The following is a 17,106-nucleotide window of genomic DNA, read 5'->3' on the forward strand; positions in this document are numbered from 1 at the left end:
ATCAAAAAGAAAAGAAACCTTCTTTGTATTGTGCCTCACTTTGAATGGGTTGAAAGTCGTGCTGAGAAAACTACTCTTGTCAAAGAAGTGGGTACGATTCGGCATGCCCGGAAGGGTACTCTGTTTTCCTGCTGGTGTTTTTTTGGGGTGCCACCTTGGGCCTTTTATCTCAGTCCTAGACCCTTGGATACCACCAGCAAGCTCCCTCTAGGAATTGTTTGCACAGAGCCAGGCCTTGGGTTCCCCAGGCGTGGTCCCTCGTGGGGGTCCCCCATGAGCCCCTCGCTCACTCTCTTTTATCCTCCTGTTTTCTCGTGGGGTGGGGGTGAGACATAATGTATACGGGCTCTGTGGCTTCAGGCAGACCCCCAGACAACATGCCCACCAACTGCAGGGTTCACAGTAGGGGTAGACTTAGCCACCTGCCATCAAGTTCGCATGCAGCCCAGACTTGGTCTCATTCTTTCTCATCCTCTCTCATTGCAGGTCATCGAGGCATCTGCGCACATCCACTGAGATATTTAAGCTCCAAGATCTCTGAACGTAAGCTACAGTCGGGCAGCTGTTGGCTGCCGGCTGGCCGAGGCAGGCCGGAGCCGCCAGTGGGGCCGTGTGGCCCTGCTGTGCCCGTGTTCAGGCCCGCTGAGCTCGGCCCGCTGAAGCCCCGGGTGGTGACCGTGGTGAAGCTGGGTGGGCAGCCCCTGCGCAAGGTCACCCTGCTGCTGAGCCGGCGCTCGGTGCAGACCTTCGAGCAGCTCCTGGCTGACATCTCAGAGGCCTTGGGCTTCCCGTGCTGGAAGCATGACCATGTGCGGAAGTTGTTCAGCATCAAAGGCAGGGAGATCAAGAGCATCTCGGATTTCTTCCGAGAGGGTGACGCTTTCATTGCCATGGGCAGAGAGCCGTTGACACTGAAGAGCATTCAGGTGGCCATGGAAGAGCTGTACCCCAACAGAGCCCGGGCCCTCACCTTGACCCAGCACAGCCTGATGCCATCGCCAAGGCTGAGAAGCAGGCTTTACGGCAAGGCTCTGAAAGTGGGGGAGAACGAGATGGCCAAAAACTGCGGTGAGGCCCCCGGGGGCAAGCTCACCAGCAGGCCCCAGGGGAAGATCCCCATGGAGGTGGCAACCGAGGACAAGCCCAGGGTCCAGAAGAAGTGGGGAAGGAGCAGACGGGAGCCCGAAGCAGGCAGCAAGCCACCCAGGGAGGCCAAGGCAGAGGAGAGGCCCACGGGTGGCGACAAGCTCCCAGGGGTAGAGCATCAGAAGACCTCGGGGGACACGGTCAGGTGTGAGAAGTGCAAGAAAGAGAGAGAGCTGCAGCAGAACCTGCACAAGGAGAGGCTGTCACTGGGCACCAGCGAGCTGGACCTGGGCAGGTGCCGCAGGTATGATGTGGAGAAGTTGGCCAGGACGCGCAGCTGCAGGAGGTCTCCTGAGGTCGGGGAGGATACACAAAACGGTGGTGGCCACCAGAGCAACGTCAGGGATGCCATTCAGGAGCCGAGGAGGCCTGGCAAGAATCTGGACAAGAAGGAGGACAGGGACATGGAGGAGCAGGAGAGCCATGCTCCTGGGGCAGCCAGGGCGCTCAAGGATGCTGGAGAGGCTTCAGTGGGCCTGGGGGAAGGGTCAAGGGAGGTGAAAAGAGACTCCAGGCTCACGTGCAGGACCAAGCAAGGAGGTGGCTGGCTGCTGAGAGAGCATCAGGCCAACCCCGAGGAGAGAAAGGCAGGTGCATCCACCGGGAGGAAGACGATTCTCAGAGACGAACCGCCAGCCAGGGTGGAGAAGGAGTCCAAGATGAGGCCCGAGGAGAGCAAGGCAGAGCGGCCAGCGGGGCGGAAGCCACGGCCGACAGGCATTCTCACAGTCAGCGTGGAGAAGCACTATGAGACTGGCCGTGTGGTCGGGGATGGCAACTTCGCCGTGGTGAAGGAGTGCAGGCACCGGGAAACCAGGCTGGCCTACGCCATGAAGATCATCGACAAGTCCAGGCTCAAGGGGAAGGAGGACATGGTTGACAGCGAGATCGCCATCGTGCGGAGCCTCTCGCACCCCAACATAGTGAAGCTGCATGAGGTGTACGAGACGGAGAAGGAGGTGTACCTGATCCTGGAGTACGTGCAAGGCGGGGACCTCTTTGATGCCATCATAGAAAGTGTGAAGTTCCCGGAGTCCGTTGCCGCACTCATGATCAAAGACTTAAGCAGGGCCCTGGTCCACATGCATGGCAAGGGCATCGTCCACCGGGACCTCAAGCCAGAGAACCTTCTGGTAAGCCCTGGGCTCTGCTGCTGCTAAGGGAGAGGGTATGCGGGACAAAATAGCTCTAGTTGCTTCACACCCTGTGACTTTTATACTCTAGAACACATCACTTCTACATACTGAGTCCGGTGCTTAAAACCTTGCTTACGACTCACGAGTTGTTGAGGTTCGTTTGTGTTGATTACTTTTGAATAGATGTGCACATCCTGCGGCCTACGTCTCGGGACACCTGCTGGTGGCAGCTGCCCATCGAGACATGGTGTCCACCCTCAGGGCTGTCACAGGGACACCCCTGTGGCCCTTTGTGGAATGGTGTTTGACCTAGGAGTTCAAAAGGGGTGGCTGAGTGGGGGGTCTGTGTGTGTGTGTTTGTGTGGGGCGGTATCAGAATTCAACTCTGAGCCTGCAACCCCGATCTGAGTCTTGGCTTTCTTATTGTGGACTCTGGGATAAGTCCTATTGTTTGTTTATGTAAAGGAGTGAGTAAGAGTTCTTATTCCAGTACCTGGAGCGCTGACTGGGCACGGAAGGGGGAGAAGCTGCTCCGGACAGCTGGGCAGCTGGCCTTACCCTCCCTGTACTGCTGTGGCATTCTCTTGTTTAGCACAAACAGCCCCTTGAGGTACCAAGGGCTCTGTGACGGTGATAAGCTAAGGCCAAAGCCAGCATCCCTATGATGAATGCAGATTATAACAAGAGTATTGTCCAGAGATGGACAATGTTGTGTCCTTCTTGGCCACGGCGGGTAGCTGCCTTACTACATTCCACCCATGGACACCGAAGGCGCACACCCACCTCCACTTCCCCTCGCTGTCCAGTCCAGAGCAAACCTCCCTGTCTTGACTGCTTGCTTCAGATTGCCTCCTGCAGCCCACATCTGAAAGACTAAACGCCTCAACATCGCCCAACCCAATGGGATTCATTGTCCTAACTGCTACACTTGAGCTCAGCCCAAAGCTAGAGAAGCTATTCAGGTGTCTTCACTGGTAAGTAGTTTAGTTATCAAGAGATATGAATCACCATTTAATGACTCCCCCTTGGAAAAAAAAAATTCACTTTGGCATCAGCAGAGTGTCCTTGTCCAATTTTCACTTGCTTTTGTGTTGTTTCTATCTTTGGGCTCTGAAAACCAATGTGATTTCCGGGAGTGGGTGATGGGCTGGGCACTGTTATCGGAATTGCGACAGGGAAGGGTGTCCTACTGACGCTATTAGCTTCCCTGAATTATCTAAGCAGTAGAGATTCTGGGTGGAACCTCAGTGGATCCCATGGGTTGACACTGCAGGAGTGGACCTTGTGTCATACACGTGTTCTGGGATGTTTTATTTGGGGGCCAGTTAACTTCATCTGCATTTCCCAGCAAGGTTCTGGAACCGGTCTGTTGAGTTGGCCCCTTTCTTGGGCCCTGGAGGCTCTGGCTTGTTGGAAGGGATTTGCTTGTCAGTGATATTTTACAATGAGCAGAGTCAGCACTGGCTTGGACTTCATGGAGAAATTTGCTCGACGAAGTAGAAAAACTAGAGGGAATACATTCAGTATGGATAAATTCATTGCCGCTAAAACATCATCACTAGGGCTCAGTGTCAGCGCTTATTTGCTTTTAGTGCAATAAACTCTCTCTCTCTTTCTCTCTGTTTGTGTTTGGAGAGACAGGATGGGGGGAGAAAGAAAGAGGGGGCATGGCCACAGTGGGCAGGGCTCGGCCAGCCCAAAGCCAGGAGCCTGGGATTCCATCGAGGTCTCCCATGTTGGTGGCAGGTGTCTAAGAACTTAGGGCATCATGCACTGCTGTCCTAGGAACATGAGCAGGGAGCTGGGTTGGCGATGCAGAATAGCAGGGAGCTGGAACTGGTTCTCCAGCATTTGGGGGAGTGAACCAGTGGATGAAAAATCTCTCCCTCGTTGTCATACTGTTTTTCTAATTAATTAATTAGTAAGTCAATGTTTTCTTTAAAAAGAGACCTACGTATTTGAGTATTTGTGGACTAGGTGAATGTATTTGCTTACCATTGGCTCACTGGAAATTGAACAGCATCTTCCCTTACTCTTGCTGATAGGATAGTCACATTGCAAATTTGCTTCCTCTCCTAAGGCCAGGCTTAATAGATATCACCATGGTGATTACTGTGCATCAATTCATGTTCTTCGGTTGCCTTTCATTTGGGGTTTTGCTCTGTGTTGAGCTTTGTATTGTCAAACTAATTGCTTCTCCCTTTCATGGATGGCGTCCGTCTCTATTAAGGGCCCAGCCTGGCTAAGCTTGGGATGCTGACTGTGTGAGAAGTGACTCTTGATGATGTGCGGCTGGTGGTCATTGGGGCTGTTTTTAGCGAATTTGTGGAGGGGCTGAGAGTTCCTCATGGAACTAGCTAGGCTTGTTCTAGTGTTCGCTGAACAAAAATGTCTGTGGCTGATAACTGGGCCCAGGAAGTCCCATTTGAGGCCTGTACGTGTGACTTCTCCCAGTTCTCCTGGTCTCCTTTCCTAATAAGATGCTATTGCACTCCTACCCGTGGGGGTGTTATGCTCCTGAGATCTTCCCAAGAAATTTTAATTATGAGGATTTCCAGCTTGCAGAAATAGCTGTGTTAATTGCTGCTTCTGCTGGCGTGTGCTCCAGCAGGGGTGTGGGGGGTGGGAGGCTTTGGGATGCTGTTGCCTGCGCCCTGGGGAAATGAGTGGGAACTGCAGAAGTGATGCTGAGACCTGCTGGGATCAAGTGCGGGCACGGACGGGCCAGGCCATCTGCAGCCGGTGTCTGAGATGCCAGGCTTCGATGAGTGGGGACAGGGGAGAGTCTAAAGAGAAAGTCTCTCCCATTTCTTACAGTGGAAATCAGGGCTGCAGGGGGTGGGTGGGTGGGAGGCACCTCGGCTCATGTGTGTGGTACTCATTGCCCCAGGCTTCCTGACTGTCCCTGTGGCTCAGAGACTGAATTCTGGAGGTGGGAACGGGGAGGGGGGCGCACATCACAGCTGGGCTGGGGACAGTGTGGTACCCTCTTTCTGGCTGTCGCTTGGCAATAGTGAAGGAGTAGCCGTGTCTCCATATCCTAGACCTTCTGTTCAAGGGGCGGCAAGGATGGCCCAGACACTGGCCCTATTGTCCCTCTGAAATAAACCTGACCGTCACGTTGAACGCTGAGTCCCCGAGCCCTTCTCCTTTGGGGCACAGGTGGGACTTGCCGTGCCGTGCTTTTGCTTCCTTGCGCATCCTTGTCCCTGAATGGCAGAACCCCTCTTCCATCAGCCCCGCTTTTGTCTGCTTCCTGCCTGGTTTTTGAAACACAGGTGTCCACGTCTTCTCAGAACCTTCTAGACATTCACAAATAGTTTTCTGCAGACTTACCATTTCAATGAAAAAGCAATCAGACAACTAAGAGGCATAGCTTGTTAGGGTGTCCTTAATGGCATCAAGAAATGTGGGTTTCAGCAAGAATGGGGAGTCACTAGAGAGAGTGGTGCATGAAGCCATCTAGCCACTGGCTGGGGTTGATGGCTCAAGCGAGACTGCCGGCGTGTCAGAGACCTGCTGGCTGCCGTGGGTCAGAAGATCCTGAGATCTGAGGGTGAAACCGGTGAGACTGGCTTCCGACACCTGCTTCAGCAGCTTTCCAGAAAATGACAGTTCTGGAGACTTGATGAATCCCCGTGTTGTCCAGGGTCTTATGGCATTTCCTGGAATCTTCCACATTCTAGATACTGGGTCATCTTAGTGATTGAGTTTTTTTTTTCCCTCCAGTCTTCTGTGAGAGTCTTTCCTTCTCCTTATTTTTAATTAATCTGAAAGGCAGGAGAGAGAGAGAGAGAGAGAGAGAGAGAGAATTCTAGAAAGATCGAGAATGCTTCACATCCACTGATTCTCTCCCCAAATACCCACAACCGCTGGGGACCAGGCTGGGCTAAAGGTGGCAGCTGGGAACACAATGTGGTGTCCCAGTTTTCCTGGCAATCCAGAGGGATTCCTGGAATCCCTCTAACAGGTTAGATGTCTGATGGTTTAGATTCTTAATCTCAGACACAACTGGAAAACATGATTCATGTGCGTCAGACTTGGCAACTTGCTTCTAAATGATGGCTATGTTTCCACCAGGAGTCCTGAAGTTCAGTAAAGGCCCGTGGTCCTCTTAGCAGTTGGGGTTCGTGTGCTGTCTAAGAGAGTATATTTAACGATCTGAAATGATGTTAGATCCTTTGAGAGAAGGATTTTTATTTACTTAGAAGGCAGGGGGGGGGGGAGGGAGATTGTCCATTACATCACCCCCAAGATGCTGCAACAGTTGGGGCTGAGCCAAGTTAAAGCCAGGAGCCCAGGGATCCATCTAAGTCTCCCGCATGGATGGCAGGGATTCAACTGTCCGTGCAGCCCGCTGTCTTTAAAATATGCATAAGCAGGAAGCCAGAACTGAGAGCAGAGCTGGGCTGTGAAGCTGGGCGCTCTGCTGCTGGCCGAGAGCATTCCAAGGCAATGCCTCCAACCACCGTGTCAAACGCTTGCGTGGTTTCTGTTTTGAAAAATTCTCCATCCGAGAGAGCAGCTCCGTGAGCCTCCTCATATCTTCTGGGTTCTGAGGTCTGGCTCGTGCGATGGTCGTCCCATCAACTTCTTCCCCAGGTTCTGTTTTGTCTTTGTCTGGAAGTCCCATCTGCTTAGGGGTTGTTAGGGGGCACAAGGGACCCACTGCCAGAGTCCCAGCAGCAGAGAGCGGGGGCGTGGCCTTAGGGGATGCAGGTGCTGGCAAAAGAGGTGGTCATCTTACAGGTGAAGACCTGCAAATGAGCCAAACACAGTGGTTAAGGTGGGCATTTAAATGCCCGGGGTAGCAGTTCTGAGAGGGGAGACCTTTAAGAGGACTTTAGGCCATGAAGGTTCTGCCCTCAAGGGGTGATGAACACCCTTGTAAAAGGACAGCATACGGGGCTTTGCTCTAACGCATTTCACCTGGGGGTGATAGCAAAAAGATGCTTGGTGAGGTGTGGATGCCTCTGGCCAGCACGGAGACCTGTGGGAAAGTGAGCTTCTGTTCATTTCCAGCGACACAGTCTGAGGTACCCTGTCTGAGCAGCACCAGATAGCCTAGGCTAGCCATCTTCCCATCAAACCCTGAGCTCAGCCAGGCAGGGCCACCGCACCCTCATCCGTCAGGAAGATGAGGCCATGACGGATCCAGCTGCAGGTGGGAAAGTTCCATCTGCTGGTTTACTCCCCATGTGGCCACAACAACCAGGGCTCAGTCAGACCGAAGCCAGGAGTTTCATCCAGGTCTCACGTGGATGCAGGACCCTAAGGCTTTGGGTCATCCATCCCCCTGTTGCTTTCTCAAACCATAAACAGAGAACTGGATCAGAAGTGGGGCAGCCAGGACCCAAACTGGTCCTGCTGATGCTTACAGGCAGGGGATTAACCAACTGAGCCGCTATGCCAGCTCCTGTCCCACTTTTTTTTTTTTTGTATTATTGTATCATTGCTGACAAAGTGCAAGCTGATTTTAGACACTGGCATTTTAGGGTGATTTGTTTTCTAAGATCTTTTCAGCCTTTGTGGCTCATTGAAAATGGACCTTGGGCTGTTGTTAGGGGCAATGCTGCCATCCCATGTCAGAGCAGAGGTTCGTGTCCTGGCTGCTCCACTTGCCATCCAGCTCCCTGTTAATGTGGCCGAGAAAGCAACAGGAGATGGTGGAAGTATTAGAGCCCCAGCCACCCACGTGGGAGCTCCTGGCTCCTGGCTTCAACCTGACTCACAGCTGGCTGCTGTGGCCATTTGAGGAGTGAGCCTGCAAATGAAACATCTCTTGGTTTCCACTTCTTTCTATATAACTCTGCCCTCTAAACATACAGGCAAATAAATAAATTTAAATTTCAAAAAGAAAATGTAGCTCAGAAGCAAATAGCTGAGGAAGCGTGAAAGATGAAGCAAGCAATTTGCAAAGAGACAATTTGTGGGCGACTTCCTTTTTGAGGGCATGCTTGCTTTTTGGGCTGTCCTTTGCTGCCCTCTACTGTTCAAAAAAGAAAATTGCAAGTTCCCATTTTAATTTCTTTTTTTCCTTTCTTTTTTTTTTTTTTTTTTACATTTTGTTGTTATTATTATCATTTTATGACACAGTTCCACAGGCTCCTGGCATTTCCCTTATCCCCTCTCCAATTCCCTCCCCCCACCTAGTTCCCCTATATCATTACTAAAGTAAAATTCTTCATAAACAGTCATATGTCCATCATTGCGGGCATGGACAATGGCAGAGAGTCCAGCATCCTATTGTCAAGATATTGTCAAGATATGCCTAACGTGTAGCTGAAGAGATGAAAATCAAGAACCTTCTTGAAGAAAATGATGCTGCTGTATGATCTATGAGTCATTGAATGATTTAATCAGAAGGAAGTGTTTTGAAGAGATGAAACCAACAGAAAACAACAAAATCCATGCAATATAATTTCCGCTGATCTTTGTTGGTGAAGTGTGTCTCTTCTAGACAATAAATAGATAGCGGTGGGGATACGCAGTGTAGTTTTGTGGACTCACTCAGCCAAGTGGCTTTTCAGGTTGATTATTTAATTGGGGGGGGTAAGTACAAATATTCGCGAGGGACGTATTATTATTATAATTATTTTTTCAGCCGTTAGCCAGCTAATGTGACTCACAGGGATGATGAGCTGGCACCTGTAGGAACCACGCTGCTTTTCTTCCCGGGCTTTTGCAGCCTCCGTTGTGCTGTGAGCCCTCTCTGCACGGCATCTCTCTGTCTCTTTGCAGACTGGGCACAGTGGGGTTTTAGTTGCAGGTCTGTGACTTCGTGTGTCGCTGTAGGTAAATAGTGCAGACACTGACTCGAATGGCCAGGGCGCAGAGGCTAAGACACACGCCACTTGGGGAGATGTCGGGTCATTGACGGGCACCGAAGCAAACGTGGGGAGCTTGGTTCTGGTCTGGAGAGACCAGGGATGGCTGTTCCACCTTGCGTTTCTGGATGTTTCCATTGCACAGGGAGAATCAGTGTGTTCCCCACTCGCCTTTGTCCCAGTTGTAGTAGAGAGGTGAGGCTGGGTGCCTGTGGGTGGCTTGGTAGTTTCTGAGACAGTGTGGGCGCCTCTTTCTGTTATTGTTATTTTTTATTTTGAACTTTATGGTACGGTTCCATGAAGGTCTGGGATTTCCCTACTCTTTTCCCCCAAATCCCTGATGTTCCCCATATCATTACAGCAGTATAGTCCTTCATAAGCAGCCATGAGTCCATCATTCTGTTATTTAAGTGAATCCTGACATTGTGGGTGCAGACAATGCCGGGCAGTCCAGCATCCTGTTGTCTAGATATGTCAACAGTTTCATTGGGAGTCCATCTTTGATTTGGAAGTAGAGATGCACGCTGCATTGTACCTTCCCATCTGGATATGACAGTCTCTGTTACACCATGACTATGCGTTCCATTAAGTGAGAAGCCACGAACCAAAGGCAACAAGAAGAATAAAGTTAAAACAAAAGATGTACAGCACCCACCATGGAATTAAATAACATGCTATTGAATGACTAATGTGTTGATGAAGACATGAAAAAGAAAACACAAAAACTTCTTGGGTAAAATGATGTTAGTGTGATCTATGAGTCAATGAAGAATTTGACAAGAGAAAGGAAACTATTTGGAAGAAAAAAAAAAATAAGAGCAAAAGTACCAAAACCCATGGGTTGTAGCAAAAACTGTATGGCATGGGTTATTGATATTAAAATTTGCATGAAGGCTGCCTCAAATCAGAGAGAACAGATGGTGTTTCTCTCTCTCTAAGATTTATTTGTTTTTATTAGGAAGGCAGATCAGATTTCCGGAGAGAAGGAGATACAGAGAGAAAGATCTTGTGTCTGCTGGTTCACTCTTTAAGTGGCTGCAGTGACCAGAACTGAGCTGATCTAAAGCTATGAGCCTGGAGCTTCTTCTGGGTCTCCCATGCGGGTGCAGGGTCCCAAGGCTTTGGGCCGTCCTCGACTGCTTTCCCGGGCCACAAGCAGGGAGCTGGAAGGGAAGGTGAAGCAGCTCATGGGACTTGAACCAGTGCCCATATGGAATGCTGGCACCTGAAGGTGGAGGATTAGCCTTTTGAGCCACAGCACCAGCTCCTGGATTGCTTCTCATTGTCTTTGTTATCTCTGTTTTCTGTCCATGTACAATATAATGCACGTTTAATTTTATTCCTTCTTGCAACATGACCCAAATATGTATTACATTTACCTCTTGAGGTGAATTATGTCTGTGTTCAGGACCCAGATTTTCCAACAATAATCATCTTATCTGCAAATCCCTTCACCATGGGAATTGTCAGAGATTAGAAAGCCAATTTCTGGACTTGTTCAAAGGAGTGAGGCTCAGGTGGCACTCGTATGGGATGCTGGCACTAGCAGGTGGAGGCGCCAGCCCCATAATTAAGCAGGTGGACGCATGTTGATGGGGTGGGAGAACCTGAGTCTTCCTGTTCGTCCACAGTGAAGGTAATTGGGTTGTTTTTCTTATTAGAAAATGATTAATTATGGTGCTGGCACCTCCACATGCTAGTGCCGGCATCCCATAGGAGTGCCAGCTCATGTCCTGGCTGCTTCACTTCGCATCCAGCTCCCTGTTAGTGGTGTAGGGAAGCAGTGGAGGATGGCTTAAGTCCTTGGGCCCCTGCACCTGTATAGGAGAATAATAGGAAAGCTGCTGGTTCTTTAGTTGAAAGGGAGAGTGTGGACCACAGAGGTCAAGGTTAGCTTTTCTCAGTCTGTGTAGAAGAGGTGTGTTGGAGATGCATCTTGATCTGAATTTGTTGTCACCTGTTCTTCTCGTCACGGTTTTGTTGGTTTGGGGATTTTGGTTTCTTACAGGTTCAACGCAATGAGGACAAATCCACCACCTTGAAACTGGCTGACTTTGGCCTTGCAAAGCACGTGGTGCGGCCTCTGTTTACCGTGTGTGGGACCCCAACTTATGTAGCCCCTGAGATTCTCTCTGAGAAGGGTGAGTGGTATGCTTCTTTGCTCTGAGGGACCCTAGCTCACTGACCCCCCAAGTTCTATCTTTTAGTGATTTTTTTTTTTCCTATATGGAATAGTTGAAAAATCTTGAAGGCTTGAACTTTATTGCTGATATTTGAAGCAGATTTCCTTGATTGGAGCCTGGGAACCTCCTCTTTGTCAGGGCTGTGTTAATTACAGAGGACATATTGGGGTGTGTGTGTGTGTGACAGTGAGGTAAGAGATGGGGAATTGGTGGGAGACTCAAGGAAACAAGGCCATGTGTGACCCCAGTCAAGGCCACCAGTGATGGGAAAGAACTGAAGTCATTCCTACGGTAATTGATTCCAAAAGCCCTTCACCAACCTTGTATTTAAAGGGAGTGGGGAATCCCATTTCAGTCTTTAGCACCTGTTTCTTGCACATGTTTCAGTTCCTGCAGGAATGAAAGAAAGAGTGTCCAAGTGTGTGACTGTGTGACTGCCTTGGTTCTCTAAGAGAATTTAGTCTGTCCACCCTGGAAAGCCCTGGCAGGGGCAGGGAGTCGGTGGAGGGCAGGAGGGGGCAATGGCTTCCCTGCAGAGACAGGATAAGGGCAGCTAGCGTGAGGACGGGGAGATTTGGAGGTACGGACAGGGAGGAGGCCTGATCTCCGGGGGCCAAAGACAAGAGTAGCTGGTTAGGCAGGGTGGACCTAGAGTCTCCGGGAACTGCCGTGCTTGTGGGCATGCGGCAATGAAGCCCTCTTGTGTGTGTCGTTTCCAAGACGCCTTATTTCGTCCCCTGGTGTCTCTGTCTGCGCAGGTTACGGGCTGGAGGTGGACATGTGGGCTGCAGGTGTCATCCTGTACATCCTGCTCTGTGGCTTCCCCCCATTCCGCAGCCCCGAGAGGGACCAGGAGGAGCTCTTCAACATCATCCAGCTGGGCCACTTTGAGTTCCTCGCTCCATACTGGGACAGCATCTCTGATGGTGAGATCTGGGGCTTTCCCCGTGTACCAGGGCCAGGAGGGCAGGCAGGGCTGGGTCATCGTTTGGGTTCTGATGGCAAAGCAGCTTCCAAGTGGGTTGCGCAGAGCCCCTCTCTGCCCGCCTGAGCTCCAGCTGTCGCATGCAAAGCGCTGTGGACACTCCAGCAGCTGTGAGGGCTAGTGGGAAATTCCAACCAACGGCTGTTTGTTTGTCTTTGTTTGTTTCTTTCTTTCCTTCCTTCCTTCCTTCCTTCCTTCCTTCCTTCCTTCCTTCCTTCCTTCCTTTCTTTCATCCCTCTCTTCCTTCTTCCTTTTTCAGATTTATTTATTTTTATTGCAAACTCAGACATACAAAGGGAGGAGAGACAGAAGAAGATCTTCTATCTGCTGATTCACTCCCCAAGTAGCTGCAACGGGCTGCTGGTGCTGAGCCAATCCAAAGCCAGGAGCCAGGAGCTTCTTCCTGGTCTCTCAAGCAGCTGTAGGGTCACATGGCTTTCGCTGTCCTTGACTGCTTTCCCAGGCCACAAGCAGGGAGCTAGATGGGAAGTGGAGCAGCCAAGACACAACTGGTGGCCATATGGGATCCTGGGCATGTGCAAGGCAAGGACGTTAGCCACTAGGCTACTGTGCCGGGTCCCACGGTTTTTCTTAAGGTTGTGAAACAACCTCAGAAATGAAAAACACCGGAAGTAACAAGACTGCCACTTGGAGAGAGCCCATCCTCTAGGAAGTGTGTGTGTGTGAGGGGCAGACTGAAAATGCCTCTTGTCAGGATTCTCGGGAGCGGAATAGCCCCTGACCACACATAGCCCTTTCCACATCAATCGACTGAAAATAGATACAATAAAGGTACGATCCTTAGTCATTGTGACCAGATTGTGGCCTGCAGGCACGAGGGCATCACGCAGATGGAGGGTGGCACTGTGAGCCAACCCCCAGTGCCACCACGGAGAAATGCACATTCTTGAAATTCCAGAGCCATTTCATCCCATGTTTCTGTCTCTCATTCTAACAGCCGCCAAAGACCTGGTGAGCCGGCTGCTGGTGGTCGACCCCAAAAAGCGCTACACGGCCCACCAGGTTCTTCAGCACCCCTGGATTGAAGCAGCTGGGAAGAGCACGGCTGATCTGCCGGAGGAGGCATCCCCCAGCAGTGAGGGCCTCGGCCGGAGCCAGCACAAGAGGATTGCAGAGCACACATCGTAGGCACCGCCTGAGTACCCGTTAGGACCCAGTGCTACTCAAGGACAGAAATGAGAGGGTTAAGCCGAGAGGGGCCTCACTATGGGAGAGCTAGGACAGACACTCTTAGCTCTGAAAAGTGTATTTTTTTTTTTTTTTAAACAGATGAGCTGCGTCCCAGGGGTGAATGTTGTAACATAGTTCCATGTTTGTATATCTGAAGCCTTTAATACTTGTTCTTTTATTGGTAAGACTTGCCGTCAGCGAGGAGCCTTGTTAATAATCATGTGTTTTCCTTCCTCCCTCGTGGTTGACTTGGTAGTGTACCACGTGAGTGGTGCTCACAAGGGACCGAGCTCCCCTGTGGAGCTAACAAGATGTACCCTTGGTCTTTCTGTATTAATAAAATGTGCTCTGGATAACAGAAGTGGTTTTGCATCCCAATGATGTTTCAAAAACATTTATTTGAAATATTTATTATTATTATTAATCATTGTAAGGTCTTCCATCTGCTGGTTCACTCCCTAAATGGCTGTGAATGGCCAGAGCTGAGCCGGTCTGGAGTCAGGAGCCAGGAATTTCCTCCTGGTCTCCCACGTGCGTGGAGGGGCCCGGGGACTTAGGCTGGCCTCTGCTGCATCTCCAGGCACACTAGCAGGTGGATCAGCTGGGGCTCGAGCCAGCACCCCTATGGGATTCTGGTGATGCAGGCAGTGACTTTCCATGCTCTGTCACACATCAGTTCCCACCATTGACTCGTGGAGGCTGGAGTCAGAGTCAGCCCTGTAATTATTTCACGTAAGACTAATGGGACTACATAGAAATGGGCCGGGCATTGGAGTGATGGACAAGATGGGTTCCTATTTCCTGCGTGGCCACCTTGGTTCAGTTTCACTGAAGTTAGAGTTGGAAAGGAAAGTGTATTCTTACAGCTGGGTACTTGGTCATGCAAGCTCTTCTTTTTCCTGGGAGGACCCAGTTTACCCAGAGCTTGAGTCACTTTTGTGGGATGTGAGGACTCAGCCTGTGCATGTGGTCTTGTTTGCAGAGCCTGAGAAATCAGTATTTTTTGCTACATCAGAGAGACAGGCCATGCGTTATGCTGGGGCTCGGGGGAGCCAGAGCCTGGGCACATTTTCAGCTTCAGGGCGTAGAACACAAGATTGAGATGCTGAGATGTTAGTCTCTCTGAATGACTCTGGAAGCGTGTGTGAGCTTGACATTCTTGGGTTCTGTGTGACTTGGTTGGTAGCTCACAAACTCAGCAAGTGGGTGGCCCGACTCTCCCTTCCCTAGAAGGAACGCTGTCAATTAGGTGGAGATGGGTGGTGATCAGGAAAGCTGGATCTAGAGGATTGAGGGTAAGGACTTCCTGGTTGAGGCGTTAAAGGGAAGAATCAAAGAGGAAAGCATTGGATAACTTAGAGTTAGTCCCATACAAAGAGGTTTGCGTTGACGGGTGGAGAATCACAGGGAGACGTTAGGGAGCCAGCGGCACTTGGAAGCTTGGGGCAAGGAAGACACACCTTGCGCCTCTTGGCTTTTCTTCCAAGGCTGAAGGGAACCAACCATTTCTGGTGTGGTTTCAGCTCTCAGCCCTCTGTGTAAATGCTCTCTTAGCTGGGCGGAATCACCTCACAGTGGCTCCTGCAGCAGGCATGCCCAGGGACGGGTCCCCAGGGTGGGAAGGTCCCTGTACCCCTGCTCCAGCGAAGTGTCCCAGACCACTCTACAATCTTCTGCATGCTCTTTGGGGTCTCAGGTTGGCTTCCTAGGGAACCAAACTCATGACACTCTGTAGAGACTTGTAACCACTGAGAGCCAGTGGTCAGAACGGCAGGGCATGGAGTGTTCCCATGCAGTCCCAGCACCTGCAGAGTGGTTGGGAGTTGATGGATCAAGAGGTGGCTTAGGAGTGGTAGTTAAACCTCTCAACAAGAACATGCGGTCAAGGACCTGAGCAGGGCATGACATTTGATATGGGACATAGGAGTCTTAATGGACTTCTGAAGCACTGGGAATCAAACACGCTTGTCCTAGTGCCTAGAAAAATTTTGACTGACAGATTCCAGAGTAGGATCACCACGGCCACCCCTAATGACGGAGCTTCTGCGAGAGTCTCTTCATTGATATTTTTATTTAGCGAGTGAATATTTTCACATTTCTTTATTTGGAGTGCATTTTGTAATTGATGAGTACTTAATAGCACTTCCTTTTTCTCTTGAACACTCTTAAGTCTTGGGTTCATCCTATGGTGATGGTGCCGTAGGAATCCGGAAGTAAATTGCACAGAAAACTCTATATAATCTTTTTCCGTAAGGCAGCAGCAGTACGTGGGATCAGTAGCAAATTTGCTCATCCTCCTGCATGCTATTCTTTGTTCTAGAAAGATAACATGCAGAGCAGCATCAGACACTTAATTTGCTGTTGATGGGATCCTGTTTTTCTCCCTATTTTCTTGAGATGGCAGAATACATGAATATAAAAGATAAAGCTGCATTTTTTTTTGACAATCTTCAAGTGCATCATTGAACATACTTGGAGAAGAAAAACTTGACCTTAAGAGAAATCCCATTTAGAAATCCAGCTGCTATTATAAAAGCCGTTGAGCAGAGAGAAAATGATGTATCGTCTATTGTGGCTCCCGTGTAATTTATGTCAACAGAGAGCCAACAACTTCATCATGATTTGAAGGTGAATTTCATTTCGGAGATCTTAGTCTCCTGGTCTCATGGAAAGATGCACTCCGTCCATGTTCTCTGCTCCGGCTTCCCTGAAGAACTTTGGTGGGAGGTGGGTGGGGAAGGGTGGGGCAGGGACAGATGAATTCCTATTGTCTGCGATTCTGTCACTCTCATCACCGAAGGCCCCCAGGCATTGGACAGATTTCCATAAAAACACCATACAGGTAATTCTGGAAATGAAAGTATGGTTTTACTAGACATTCTTCCTAAAGCTAAGATGCGATTTTTTAAATGCACATGCTTAAGTTGGTATTTTTTTTCCAACAAATCTATAGATTCATCCAAGTGTTTTTGAAATTTAATACTTTTATTATTTTTGGATGATGTTTGCATGGTTGAGATGGCTATATGTCCATGTGGACAACTGGTTAGGGTGAATAAAAGGTCAAAGAATGGGAGAAAGTTGATGCAACACTGCTTCCAATTTTTTGTTTGTTTGTTTTGTTTTCTTCTTGGGTCAGGGAGAAGGGGGAAGGGAAGGGGTGAGGGTTGCTCCCAGCAGCCTGATTACATCAATGCGTGGATCTTGCACATGCCAGTGGCTTCTCCACCTAGCTCCACCTAGCTCGGCATAGCCCACACCCTGGCATGCCCTTTACTAATAGATGCTGCAGCCTGGCCTGGCCCAGCCTGCTCCCAGTCCCAACTCTCACTGGTGGGCACTATAGCCTAGCCCTACCCATCCTGCCCCCCATTCTTGGTATTCATGCAAACTGGTAGCTGTGATAACCTAGCCTGGTTTGGTGTGTGCCCCATCCTGGCTGCTGCACATTCCTGTGTGTAATGGTTTAGCCAGGCTCTGCCTGGTCTGCCCCCACACTGAGCCAACCCACATACCTGCCAACGAGTGGAACAGCTCAGCCCGGCTGTCCAACATGCAGCCCTGCCTCAAGTGTTCATGAGTAGGAGGGACAGCAGCCCAACAGGGGAGTTTCTCCAATTTTCCCCAGGCCCACTCTC

At 50.2% G+C, this 17,106-nt stretch overlaps 1 protein-coding gene across 1 annotated transcript; it reads left to right on the top strand.

Annotated features, from left to right (window-relative positions):
• The first annotated feature begins 494 nt into the window (after positions 1-494).
• On the top strand, positions 495-13,426 carry DCLK3 (doublecortin like kinase 3). Its single transcript, XM_040965406.1, has 4 exons — positions 495-2,279; positions 11,118-11,250; positions 12,051-12,218; positions 13,236-13,426. Exons 1-4 carry the CDS (start codon positions 891-893, stop codon positions 13,424-13,426), a joined length of 1,881 nt encoding a protein of 626 aa, XP_040821340.1. The 5' UTR covers positions 495-890.
• Positions 13,427-17,106: the final 3,680 nt, after the last annotated feature.

The sequence above is a fragment of the Ochotona curzoniae genome, unplaced genomic scaffold (assembly GCF_017591425.1).
Source record: "Ochotona curzoniae isolate NIBS_2020 unplaced genomic scaffold, NIBS_Ocur_1.0 contig_1302, whole genome shotgun sequence".
In the NCBI taxonomy this organism is placed as follows: Eukaryota; Metazoa; Chordata; class Mammalia; order Lagomorpha; family Ochotonidae; genus Ochotona; species Ochotona curzoniae.

Excerpts from the sequence above, each read along its gene's own strand:
- DCLK3 (XM_040965406.1), top strand. The coding sequence starts at position 891 with ATGGGCAGAGAGCCGTTGACACTGAAGAGCATTCAGGTGGCCATGGAA. Across the intron at positions 2,280-11,117 it reads TCAAGCCAGAGAACCTTCTG|GTTCAACGCAATGAGGACAA; the intron begins GTAAGCCCTGGG and ends GGTTTCTTACAG. Across the intron at positions 11,251-12,050 it reads TGAGATTCTCTCTGAGAAGG|GTTACGGGCTGGAGGTGGAC; the intron begins GTGAGTGGTATG and ends CTGTCTGCGCAG.